The following is a 14,228-nucleotide window of genomic DNA, read 5'->3' as shown; positions in this document are numbered from 1 at the left end:
TTCCTAGAAGGAGGAGCCACAGGAGAGCAATTTCAGGTAGCAAAATCGCTGCAAAGAAGTATTAAATGCTTCATCCACTCACCCCCTTTTCTGAGAAGGGCAATTGTTCTGGATTGTCCCTCCTGGAAGACGACTTTAAAACCATTCTATAAAAATTTTACAAGCATCTTCTCCAGCTGAAAACTTGCCTAGTTTACCTTCCTAAATTTCACAGAGCAGGAGTGGGAAATATGTTACTCTCCGGATGTTGCTGAACTGCGACACCTCACCATTAGGTATGCTGGCTACTTGCAGTCCAACAACATCTGCTTGGCTGCACAACTCCTTCCCTAAATTTTGTAAAATCCAGATAAACAATCAAACAGACTTCTTGATACAGCTCTTCATTTGTAAACTTTGAACTATCAATGGTCTTTGCAAACATGTATATTTTGTCCGGAGGAACACATGACCGGAGAACTTGAAAGGGGATTCTATTTAATTATTTTTAGCAGGCCTATACAATGAATGCAATTGCAGGAATACCACTTGGATATGTTGCTTTAGCTTGCCTATTCCATGTTGAAAAAGTCCCCAGTGGTCATTCCTGGCCAGTTAGTTGCTCTAAGTTAGAGTAGGCAACTGTTACTCCCCTCAGCCCTAGTCCACATAACCAATGAAAATGAATGCTAGGAATTACAGTCTAACCACATCTACAAGGGTCAGGAAGTCCAATGATCAAGCAGAAACAATCAACACTCACTTCCTTCTATATAATATGCACAAGCTCACTACTGTTCTCCAGTTGGGAGTCCTCTGACTAGTCTTTGGCCACTTGCCTTGGATTTCCCCTCTTAATCCTGTGCACTTGCCCCACTTGTATGTGCCCCAGTTTGTCCTAGCTTTGTCAAACACTACCTTGGCCAGTTGCCTATGAACTGCAATTCTGTTGACTGTTTTTCTGCCACTTGCAATCTTGCCATCTTTCCCACTATTCCTACATATTTCCCACAAATGAAGATCTGTAACAAGAAGTCTGTCCCTCTTCCTTGACACCAACTTCCTTGGCTCTCTTCCCCACCACCACCTTATTACATAAAAATCTATTAACATAGAATATATAGGAGAACTTCACTATGTCTGGTAACTGGTACATCAGCAGCCAGCCATCTGGAAGCATCCGCTGTCACTCTAGTGGGAATGAGAGAGATACTGTACAGACAACGACCAGGAGAAAGAAAAACAAATGTGAGGTGGCCCACACTAAGTGTTGTTTGCTGAGGGTGTGACTTTCAGAGACCTCTGCAGCCCATGTTCTAACGCACTGAGGCCCAGATCTGGACTGGAGACTGCAGGATCCTTGTTGTTTGTTGCTATGTGCCTTCAAGTTATTTCCAACCTATGGAAACCCTAGGGTGCATCTATCACAAAGTTTTCTTGACACAAATTGTTCAGAGGGGTTTGTATTTGCTGTCCTCTGAAGCTGAGAGAGTGTCACCTGCCCAAGATCACCAAATGGTCTCACAGGGATTCGAAACCTAATGTCCAGGATCCTAGTCCAGTGCTCAAACCACTACACCACACTGCCTGACCAGTATTAATCCTTTTAGTATTCCAAGAGAAGTGAGACATTTGCTGATCACAGAATGCAGTTAGCCCTCCATATTCATGGATTCCTTATCCATGGATTCAACCATCCATGGCGTGAAAATATTCAAATATATATATAAATTCCAAAAAAGCAAACCTTGATTTTGCCATTTTATATTATTAATATTTATTTATAAAGTGCTGTAGGATTTACACAGTGCTTTACATAGTAGAAATCAAAATGAAATAAGAATAAAAAACTGCCAAGGCAGACAGTCTAAAACATCAATATTACAAAATTAAAACATCTCTAAAATAATACAGCAAGCACACAATAAAAAAACAAACATTATGAAAAATTAACAGTTAGTGATATGGAATGCCTCTTTAAACGAAGTTGTCTTCAACCTGGTCTTAAAATTGGCCAAGGAAGTAACAGTTCTCAATTGGGTGGGTAGAAGATTATAAGCTTGGTGAGCAGCATGGGAGAATGGGAGAATTTGAGCAGGGGAGAAGTCACTCTCTAGTTGACATATTTCTGATATATATCCTCACAAATTGTCACTTAGTACAATATAGCTGGTGTGTTATTTCTAGTTCTTACTTCCAAATGTGGTTTCTGGATCAAGAGCATTAGTGGGGAGAACAAAACAAATGGAGCAGTAAGTGCTACTTACCCCCTGATTCTCTGCACACTTTCTCTGTGTTTTTCTCTGCCTCTTCCCTTCCTGTTCCACTGGGTTTTAAAGGAGAACTCCCATGATCCTCTCCTCCAGCCACTGCTGTCTGTTTCACAGTTTTGCCTTCATTTTTTTCTGGGAGTGGAGCATCCACACCTACCTCCAGCACTCTAATCGTCTCATGACCTGACATTACAATCACCTGTGGAGACAGCAAAAAATGAGAGGGACATGAATGGACCCAAGTCCTCAAAACAAACGGCACACCCTCTAAACCTTAGAGGAAGGCAATGGCAAACATCCTCAGAGTAAATTTTGCCAAGAAAACTATAATACAGTCACCATAAATTGAAGTCAGCTCAAAGGCACATAATAATAGCAGGACCAGCAATGTGTGTGTATTCATACATATATGCATATCTAGAGTGAGAGGAGGAAGAGAAGAATATAATGGATCTCCTGCAGAAAGCTGTAGTTTGGCCCATAAAAATCAAACTGACACCTTAGTGGCCACATATACAGTCCCTGATGGTGGCCACGTTTAGGAAACGCTGTCCAAGGTTCTACTGTGACATCTGTAGACTCAATGCCTACCATCCCTGGGACACTGGGGTGACAGAAGTGGTACATACCTGCTCATTAACTGTCAAGGAGGCTTCTTGTGGGGGTACAGTTTTAGTGTCCATGACTGATTGATGGAAGATAGGGTGGCAACTTCTGGTGGGTCACATACTGCAAGAGAGAGAAATGCAAAGGTCACTGGGGTAGCAGTTAATGAAATGAGAGCATTCATTGGTCCCTACTGAGAGGTTTGACACAAATCTAGTTTATCCATAGACTGTAATTCCTCAGAATCCAGTAAAAGTTTCATTAAACCACCCATGTCACTGTGTCTAGATCTTCCATTGCCTTCTGTCCTAGCCTATCATACTACAGCTGGCCCTCCACACTTGTAGCTTTGACTTTTGCGGATTTGATTATTTTCAGATTTAATTAACATGTTATCTCTAGTAATCTCTGGGTGCTTCAGCATGACTCTGCTAGAGGTTGATGACAGAGTCATGCTGGAGGACCTAGAGATTCCTAAAAAAAACCCCAACCAATCTTGCTATCTGAAGGTCCTCCAGTATAATTCTATGGTCAACATCTGCCAGATGTTGGATAACAGAGTTGTGCTGGAACACCTAGAGATTCTTAGAAGTAAAAAAAATAATAATACTGTGTTTTTTTATTTGCAGTTTTCCCACTTTCACAAGGGTCTTGTGCCTCTAATATTAGCAAATGGGGATGGCTCACTGTATTCACAATTCAGTCCCTTCAGGGCATCTCAACAGATTTTTGTTCCTCTGGAACAACTGACTTCAAGCATCATCACTGAAGTGTTGAGTTCAAAAAGAGAACCATGGCTGCCACACTGCTTCGAGCATAGAAGTGATGGTGGCCCCATCCTGTTCCTGGAAGAGGTCTAAAGCCTATGAGATGAATTAATCTGCCCATGTGGAATGAGATGGCTAAACATCAATATGGCAACCATATTAAAATGTCTTTCAAGTGATCCATCATTTCTCTGGATTTTAAAAAAAATAGCACTACAAAGCCTGTCTGTTTTTTATGTGTATTTAAAAAAAAAAATCTGTTTAAAACCCAATCTTATGAGCTGGCTCATCTCAGTTTTTTAAGAGGGGTCATATTTGGAATTACCACAGTACTACCAATACTTATTGTACTTCCAAAATCACTCCATCAAAGCATTCCTCAGTATTCTCATCCCCAGTGTGCAGCAACTTCAGCAGAACCCTTTCCTATTCTGCGCCTCATCTCTCTCTTGGGACATCTACAAAAGGCTCTTTAGCCCTTCCTTCCCCCCTCATTAGCATAATTTCCTGTGCTGATTTCAACTAAGTTGTGCCAGTTTGGTTTATCCATGGGCAGCATAAGTAGCTGGGTTGAAAGAGAGCAGGGCTGGAATTCTGGCAGGGTATGATGTTGCCAATACACTGATGACACCCAACTTTATCTCTTCTCTCCATTTGATTCTAAGGAAGTTGTTTCTGTACTGAACCAATATCTGTTACCAGTAAAAACTAGATGACAAACTGAAACTTAATCCAGAAGAGAGAGAGAGGTGCTGTTGGTTATTCGTAAGACACATCAAAACAGAGACTCTGCCTGTGCTGGATGGGGTTACACTGTCCCTGAAATCTCAGACTCACAGCGGCTTGGGTGTTTTCATTGACTCAGTTCTGAGCCTGCATGCCCAAGTTTCAGCAGTGGCCAGGAATGGATAAATAATCAACTATGCTCACATCTGACTTTCGATAATATAATGAATTCTGTTATTATACTTTACTTCAAACTCCTGCTGTCTTAATCTCATTGACAACCTCTTCTCTACTATTTAAGTTCAAATCAAGGAATGTGATCCCCTTTTCCTTCATCCATCTTCTCAAAAAATGAAGTAGTCTGTGATGGCACATGGAGAAATTTTTGAAGATTCCATGCTTAGCAGAATTTCTCTTCCAACAGATATTGGGGTAGTTGAAGCCCATCATCACCGTTTCCTGGCTTTGGAACAGCACAGGGCAACTTTTGTCGGTCCTCTCACTAGAACAGAGCATTAGCAATACTGGATATGTTACTGCTTCACTGAACCTACAGGAAGCACTACTGATGGCTGGTGCTGAACCTACAAAATTCCCAAAACAGGAACTAATGCAGGGTCAGTAATGGTGCAAACTGCCACCTTCAAGGCCTTTTAGGGAATGTGAACCCATGAACCCATCTTGCTACCACAGGAAAGGTCAAACAAGCTTTATGATATGATGCACAAAATGTTTTACTGTGTTTTCAAACCTTTAAAGAAGTTTCTGCACCTGGGATCAATAAAGAAGCAATTCAGCAAGCTTGTACTTGCTATCATTCATATTTTTAGAACTTCACTGTTGGTGTCAAAGTTCATCTTCAAGTTTTATTGGCCAAACTGTCATGGAGATTCTGGAAACTGTAGCCCAAAAAAGTAATTTTTCCAGCTTTATTTTTAGGTTATTATTATTTTGTGTTTTGGGCCACATAATTTGGAATGTATGTGTATGGAAAGAAAGGATACCTCTGATAGACTTGCAGAAAGGATTGGGCAGGACTCTTTCCAAATTTTTCATTAGCTTATTGGGTCATGTACTGTCCCTTTACTACCTTGAGGAAAGGTAATTGTATTTATAAGTGTCTTATGCATTTTTTATAAGGCGGGTCTCTATGATTCACTTAGCCAGCTTGCTTGGATGACATTCAAATCTACTTGATGCATGCAAAAAAAGTGTTCTTATTTATGCAGCTACCCTGAAGACCACAAGTTGCAACCACTGTACTTGTTAAACTGGCACCACTTGAAGACACTACTTTAAGTTCACAGGGGCAGAATCAAAGTCTGCAATTCTTCAGACTTTCAAACTGTAATCTCTTTGATGAGTTGTTTTTCCCCAGTTTCTCCACAGCCTTAATTTAGAATGAAGTCTGGTCACATGTTCCCCTTTCCCATTGACCAGTTGTCTTCTGAAAGCTTAAAATTAGATGGTCCTGATACATTTTGATGTTCTTAGCACTTTTATCATATCCAGGTTTTCTACATTGTGTACCAGGCTGGCATTCTTCTAGCTTTCTACATGAAAGCAGCTAATATTTTTAACACAGAGAAACATTTCAGTATATGAATTCCACCCTGGCCGTTTGAAGTGGCATAATTCAGAAACATGATTAGGGTCTCACCTGTGTTTGGCAAGAAATGGGATCTAGAAAGACAGCCATATTTACAGTTGAGACAAACTATTAAAATGTGCATGTTATATCTCTTCCCATTTTCTCCTCTTCTACTTCTTGGCTTATCTTCTACTTCTTACACGAAAGGTATCAAACTATGTTGAATGGGGTTAGCAAGCAAGCCCCCCCTCCCCAGTTTTAAAAGAAATACCTTGCTATAGTCTTCCTTTGGAGTATCTGCATGGGTTGATATTTTGTGAATACCTCTGAGATGAAGAGAAAGGGCAGGAGAGTATTAGCACAATGAAATATTTATCTAGCAACAGATGCTTTATAAAATCACCTTTTAACTTAGAATGATACAATTGTATTTTACTTAAATTCTTCCATTAGTTCTACAATGCAGATGTGCGTACTATACTATAATAAAGTATATGTATATCAGGTTGGGCTATTTCACACATTATGAAATGTGTCCTCATCATCCTGATCATCATTTATTCTATTCCATGTTTTCTCTCAAAAGAAAACCCAAAGCAGCAGACACCATGCAAACAAAATGATCTCAGTATCAAATATGATAAAATATAGCAGAGTTGAGAACAATATGACACTCCAGATGCTGCTGGGCTGCAAGCCCCATCACCCATGGTGAGAAATGTTGGGAGTTGGAATCTAACAATAGCTGAAGGACTGCATGATTCTTACCATTGTCTTACTATTTTATGATTGTGTGTGATGCTACTTTTGCAGAGATTATACCTGTGGAAAGATTTACAGAGGCCCCCTCTTTGAGAAATCTCACATGTTCAGAAACTAGGTAAAAGATCAAGCAGCCTACTCAAGCAGCCACACACCTCTGCACAGATGCGTCACTTCAGTGTTTGCACTACACCTTCCTACTTCAAGTGGTGGCGAATTCACCAGCTCCCACCTTCATCCCAACTGCATAGTTTGCAAAAAGAAACGAAGTAACTAATGAGGCTTCTGATCCATTCCTTGTCTCTGATGCCAACAGTTATATAGAGTCCTAGATTCTGAACCCAAACAGAATATGAAGTTTAAAGAAATCTAGTTTCCTGTAGTGATGTTGTTTAAGTCAAGTCTTGGACGGCTACATCACTACATAATGCTAATCTCTATTATCAATGTTGTTGGAACAAGTTCATTCCCTGGGAGCTGTCCAAGTCCTGCAAAACATTAAACCCACCAAACTCCCATCTCCCACTTTGATTTACTGCTTGCCTGGCAGCTCTGTCACATACTGTATTTCTTCTTCACTTACTGCAGTTTGCTTTGTTGGCCTCATAGATGTCAGCTGTCCAGAACAAGACACTGGTAACTGTAGTCTAGTGAGAGTGCTGGGAAGACTGTCAGTGATCCACAGAACTATGCAAAGAACTATGGTTCCTGCAGTTGCCTTCAGAAAGGGAATGCCTTAGTGACAGGTGATACACAGTAGGACTTGTGGGGCAAACCATGGGGAAACTGCAAGTGAAACTGAGGGGCCACCAGAGATGGAGCCAAAATAATTCAGCGGTTCCCAACCTGTGCTCTGAAGGAGCCCTTAGTGCCCTCATGCACTTCCCAGGTGCTCTGTGGCCGCTCCAGGAAAATTATAATCTCTCCCATTCTCCCCCCCCCCCCGCCCGCCATAACACTATTCCTAAACACCATTAATTTGTAAGACATAGGGTAGGCCTTTTAGGGGCTCTGCCATAGAAACTGATTCTAAAATGGGTGCTGCGAGTCAAAAAGGATTGGAACCCCTGATCTAGTTTGACACTTAACTTCCTCTTTTGCAAAGTCTACGTACACCTTCTACTTCTCTGTTACAGTCAGCCCTCCATATCTACAGATTTTTTTTATCCACGGATATCATATACACAGATTCAAGCACCCATGGTTTGAAAATATTTTTAAAATATATAAATCCCAAAAATCAAATCTGGATTTTGTCATTTTATACAAGGGACATCATCTTATTGTGCCATTATATTTAATGGGACTTGAATATCCATGGATTTTGGTATCCACCAGGGTCCTCGAGCCAAACCCCAGCAGATACCAAGGGCCCATTGCATTGAGGAAAAAAGTTGGATGCTGGGTGGACAAAATCCCATCTGCCCCAAACAATAGGACCATCCCTGAGATGACTATTTTGTTAGTTTAAGCCTTTAGTATATACATGCCGGTGGGGGGGGGGGGGGGAAAGAGAGAAATAAAAACAAACCTGCCCCCCACCAGGAGCCTTCTCTCTACACAGCACTGTAGTAACAAAGTCAATCAAAGAGCTATTCTTAGAATCAGACATTCATGAGTATGAAACTCATCATGGAAGCATGAAGATAGCCACAGTATGACAACATTCACGCTTAAGATAGTTATCGTTTGCAAAAATACTCAGATCGTTTCAGACCCTCCCCATGGGACAGAGTCAAACAGAGAGCTATTTTTTTTGATGCGGAGCAGAGACCAATTAGCAAGAGAGGCTATTAAAATAGACATTTCATAATGTCAAGCTCTGTGCATGTTCTGCAGCTCACAAGTGGGCTGGATCTCATTTAGCAGACATTCTGCCGGCTTGTAGTAGGATTTTTGTTTTGCTACTTCACACATTCTTGCAATTAATGGGACAAATAATTTTGCCCAGATGGCAATGTTAAGTGTACACTGCAAGAAAAACAGCCATTCCAAAGCAGATGGTGACAAAGACATGAAATGCGCAAAAGAGAAAAAGAAAAAGGAGAGGGTGATTTGCAATACTTGGAGCCTCATGGTGAATATAATTACCAAATTTAATTACAAGTGCCGATGAGTCAGAAATGTAACAGTCTCAGATACCATTCCAGAGGGAATCTTATCTTCAACACACCACAGGTAAGAAGCGAACTGCCTGTGGAGATGCCTTTGCTTAGCATCAGAGAACTGTCAGGATTTAACTAGTGCCCCAGATCTCCAGTTTAAATCCCACAAGAACTGGCCTTTAAGCACACTGTAAGCCAGGATCTATTGTATACCAATGCAGGAATGCTCCTCCAAGCTGGAGACAAATGATTGTTGTCAAGATAGCTGAAAGCAATTAGATAGAGGGACTGCTTCCTATAATAATGCTTCTCATGTAACTTGTGAAAAGAGAACTTTCTTTTTCCAAATCTAAGACGCATGAGATTTACCTTGGCCTATTATAATGCAGTGCAAAACAAAAAACATTGTTTGTACATCCTTTCTTGTCTTTTCAGTGTAACAAGGAAAGCCAAGGTGAAAGATTACAAAACAGCAATTTAGTGTTAGGATCAATGCATGCTAGATGCCTTAATCTCATAAATATCAAACTTGGGTCTGTCCAAAAGAAGGATGTACAGAATAACCAGCCAGACCAACAGTGAAATCTCTTGAACAAGAGCAGGATATGTGACATGTTTGTTCTTAGTGGCTTCGACTCATGATGACCTATGAGACATCTCCATTTCTCCCTATTCTCCACCTTTCTGCTCAGGTTCTGCAGGTTCATGCCCATGGCCTCCCAGATTGAGTCAATCCATCTGGTGGGCAGTCTTCCTCTCTTTCTACTGTCCTTTTCTAACATTATAGTCTTTTCTAACAAATTGTGCCTTCTCTTGATGTGGCCAAACTAGAAAGCCTCAACTTAAGTCATCCTGGCTTCCAAGGAAAGTTCAGGCTTGATCTGTTCTAGGTCGCATTTGTTTGTCTTTTTGGCTGTCCATGGTATTCTTAGCACTCTTCTCCAGCACCATATCTCTAATGTGACAAGACTGCACGCTTAGAACAGTTTCTTGGTATCAGCCACAAAGAGAGACTACTTGCCTGTTTTGCACTCAGACCATTTTCTCTTCTTTGCTTGAAAAGAGGCAGATATTTCACTTATGTTAGGTCATGCTTCCCAATTGCTAAATAACATCAGTGAGCTTGGAAGTTAATGAGTCAGTCACATATCACTAATTAACATGTAATGAGGCTTTCTGTCTTATAACAAGAACATAGCCAAGCCATTTTTAAGTATTATAACAACTAGGAATAGTGGGGGGGGAGGGGAGGGTGTTGTTAGATAAATAATGTTTTCTAGTTATTTAATGGTATTTTAGAGAAGTTTCTAAAACTTCTTCAGGTTTTATGCCCTTATCAGACATAAGGCTTCCCCGCTTTGCCCCCACAACAAAAAGGAATGAAAAAGTAATGAGGTATGTAGCAATGTTAACAGTGACAAATCAGCAGAGGTGGATGGATGCGAGAGCAAGTCACAGAACAAATCACTTTCCAAGCTCTGTGACTTCAGTACTTCAAAGGTTCTGAAGACCAAAACCCATTCTTGGCACATTGAGCATTTTTAGTCTTGAAAACAGAGGCTTCCAAACTGTTTGAGGACAATGCTGGTTTAACTAAGTAACCCCCAACACACCAACACCTGTCTGGTAGACCCAGCAAGATTGATTTTTCACAGCCAAAGAGAAATAAGAGGCCGTTGTTTGTTGTTACATTAGACTGGATGGGCTTTCTATGTGCTCCAGCACAGCTCTTCTTATGACACAATGACCCATTGGGGGGAATGTTCCTCAAAAGCCTCCCAAAAACCAGCATTACCTCTCCTAGAAACAGTATTGATGTATGGACATTTACAACAAATTCCAGCATTTCTGCCCTAACTGTGGGCTTGCCACCTGCGGATTTGAGCATCTGTGGATGACAAGTCCCACTGATTTCAATGGCTGCCTGCACACGCAGCACCATTAAATACAGTGGGATTTGAGGTCCCACAGTTTTTGCCATCCACAGGTGAGAGAGGGAGTCTGGAACAGACTCCCCCCCCCCTATTGTTAGGAAAGGCACACTATATCTACAATAAAGCAAACACTTGTATTGATTTCAGTAGTTCCAGATGACTAAGTGGTGGTTTTAAGTTTTATTTAGTCAGAGAGACTGAAATTAAAGAACACGTCTGTCCATTTCTAGAACTCTCCATTTGCAGTTCCCCTAATCTGTCTCTTGCATTTTAAAATATTGACAGATACTTCAAAGTAGGTGTGGTAGTTATCTTAAAAGCTGCATTTATCATATACCATAAACATGCAGTGCTGAAATAATTGTATTTCATCCCTGGAATCCAAAATGTGGCTGAATAACAACAAAAGTTCCACATACAACCATGTTATGGCTAGCTGTAAAAATAATTGAAACAGATGGGGAAAGCTGCTGAGCTGTACCATTGCAGACATCCTTGGATCATATCTGGCTACTTCCCAGATTCTAATCTTATTTGAGATGACTCGTTCTCATTCCTGGAAAGTCTATGCCTGGATGGGCTGGCTAACAAAGGCCTTTGTTGGCAGCTTCTCTGAAAACACATTTACAAAGCATAAGGATAGATAGCATTTGCTTAAAGATGTTTGGGTTGTGAGGGCATACAAAATAAAGCTATGAAGTAAGCTGTCATCATATCCAGCCACTTGATTCAACTATTAGAATCAACTAAAACAAGTGGTGTGTGTTAAACCAGGCATATATGGGCAATGAGAAAGGTGCACTTCACTTCTAGTTTAAGGGAGGCAACAAGGGCAGTAGTGGAGGTTTACAATGAAAGCACATAATATGCTAAACTTACCCACAGCACAAGGAAATGTCTTAGAAGAGAACCTGGGGGATACGCGTATGGCAAAAACCATGTATGCACGAGCCCCATTGAAAACAATGGGGCTCGTGCATGCAGTGCACGCGCCATTCTTTTCATTACAGTGTGGCTTCAGCGTATGGCGCGGGTGCACTATACAAATGAAGCCCCGAATACCACTTAAGTAAAAGTATGTACTGTATATACTCGAGTATAAGTTGACTTCATGTATAAGATGAGGGCCAGTTCGGGGACCAAAATTATGGCTTTTGACCTGACCCGTGGATAGGTCAAGTATAAAACTTGGAAGCTCCCTCAGTGTGTGTATGTGAGTGGCAAGAGGGAAACAGCAATCAATGAAGCTTCAGTGTTTCAGCCTTCAATCTCACTGGAGGGTGGGAGAGGGATTGTTAAACAAACAATGATCAATCAATCAATCACCAAGGACTCTATTTGCTTGACTCAGGTTAGAAAGAAACTGCATGGGAAAATCTGAAAGAACTGCTATCACATTACCACAGTGACCCATAAATAAGTCGACCTAGGATTTTGGGGTCAATTTTTGGGCATAAATTTTTAGACTTATAGATGAGCATATATGGCATTTTTATGTCAGCCTATGAATTTTGCAAAGGGTTTGATTGGTTTTTTAGGCAAGGAAATGTCAGAGGGAGTTTGCCATGGCCTTCCCCTGAATATCCTCTACATCATACCTGGTATTTCCTAGTAGTCTCCCTTCCTGGTACTAACTAGGGTTGACCCTTATTTAGGAATAAATCCTGTTCTACACAGTGGAACTTACATCTAAACAGACTAATATATGATTGGATGCTAAATAAGTTACCGCTGTTCCTTCTTTCAAGTCTAATTTTTATTAAATCTCCCATTTATATTATAATAATATTGGTTCGCATCCTAGCCATTAGTTTTCCTTCCAATCTCACATCACCAACCGTATTAAGGGGGAAATGAAGAAACCGAAAATAACGCTGTGAGGCTTATTTCTGAACAAGCAAGTTTAAGTTTGATCTGATCTGAAATCTAACAAAACGAGAGAAGTCTCACAGAGGCAACATATTCTAGGAAACAATGATTGTAATAAAGACCTGGAAACACCATGTTTAAGAAACTAGCATTCTAATATTGTAACCAGAAAACACAAATTCTGTACCCAGAATTCAAATTTTATATGAATATATTCTGCAAATACATACTTTTCTGTGAGGGTATGGCTAGAATTATGATGGTCTCATCACTCATTAAACTGAAGCTACTATTCGCTCGCTACTAGAGAAGCAACCAATAAGCTTCAAGGCTAACTAGGGGGATAGCTACACTGCAGAATTAAAGTAGTTTGACACCATCTTAACTACCATGAGTTATCTTACAGAACCCTGGGGTTTGTAGTTTAGAGGTCTTTGACAGATCAAGCTGAATACCTCCAAATTACAAATCCCAGCATTCAGTAGGAGAAGTCATGGCAGTTAAAGTGATGTCAAACTGCTTTAATTCTACAGTGTGGCTGCATGTGTGGCTAACCTATCTAAATTTGAATTTCCAAAATCCAGTTTCAGCATGATTTTTTTATTCTTTGAGCAGAAGACACAATCATTCAGGTTTTTCATGTTACAGATAAGATACATTTGCATATTTTTCCAATGCAAATTGAAATAGTTTGAGTAAGAGTTCTGCTTGCAGCAGATATGCTTTAGCAACAATTTGTATTAACAAAGTGTTTTGTAAAGGACATTGTGCCAGACAAATAAAGCTGTTCATTAATGATAACTGAAACCAATTTCAGACTCTGTGCTGAACCTATCAAGGCTCACGCCTCACTAACGACCTAAACCAGAAGACATTAGCTTACATTCAGCTGATAGCGTCAACTAGAGTAGATCCATGGAATCAACTGAACTTACATATATATTTATTTACCAAGTTACAATTGATTCAGCGAGTCTACTTTTGAGAACTAATAATTAAATGTAGGCAATTAGATGGAACTGGGTTCCACTGGGACTGGGACATAAACTGTATTACCCAGTAGCATGTTGTTATCCACTCTGAAACTAGAAAAGATGTGTGTGCATGCATGTGGGGGAAAGAACCTTAGAATATTCATGCACAGCACAAAGACTAACGTAACTGATTTGATCACAAGGAGAAAAGAATGATTTTTTTCCTAAGCATGATACACAAGGTAAGTTTCTTCTATCAAAAAATGCTTTGAAAACATCTGATTCCTACATTTAGGCCTTTAAATTGTAATCCTCTGCATCTCCATTGAGCTGCAAGCCACACTGATTTCAACAGGATCTACTCCATGATAGGTGCGTTCAAGATTGCAGACTTCAGAAACATGTTTCACATTATTTCTATATCTCTTCTGCAACAGAACTTTCCTGATACAGATCTTTAAAAACTAAATAGAATTATGGTGTATTTTTGTTTAATCACATATATCAGGCATTACCAGCATTTCTGTTCTATATTGAAAAGAACATCAGAATATATTTACTAGTCTGCTGCCTTCCAGCAAAGCAGAAAGAAAAGGATAACCTTTCCAGCCTTTATTCTAATTCATGCATTGATTTTTTTTT

The 14,228-nt window shown here is 40.2% G+C and overlaps 1 protein-coding gene across 10 annotated transcripts in view; it reads right to left on the bottom strand.

The window, feature by feature from the left end:
- The window catches only part of POU6F1 (POU class 6 homeobox 1), a 66,722-nt gene that overhangs the window by 13,372 nt on the left and 39,122 nt on the right, over window positions 1–14,228 (bottom strand). For 5 of the 10 annotated variants that reach the window (XM_042449447.1, XM_042449441.1, XM_042449440.1 and 2 more), the window contains 3 exons: window positions 6,214–6,268; window positions 2,882–2,981; window positions 2,247–2,451 (listed from right to left, as the gene is read on the bottom strand). In XM_042449447.1, coding sequence (XP_042305381.1) covers window positions 2,247–2,451; window positions 2,882–2,935 — 259 coding nt within the window. In that variant the 5' untranslated portion in view covers window positions 2,936–2,981; window positions 6,214–6,268. The other 5 variants (XM_042449442.1, XM_042449450.1, XM_042449449.1 and 2 more) reach the window with 4 other exon arrangements.

Source organism: Sceloporus undulatus, chromosome 2 (genome assembly GCF_019175285.1).
Source record: "Sceloporus undulatus isolate JIND9_A2432 ecotype Alabama chromosome 2, SceUnd_v1.1, whole genome shotgun sequence".
NCBI classification, from domain to species: Eukaryota; Metazoa; Chordata; class Lepidosauria; order Squamata; family Phrynosomatidae; genus Sceloporus; species Sceloporus undulatus.
Note: the sequence above shows the minus strand (reverse complement) of the source record. Positions and strands in the feature narration are given on the sequence as shown.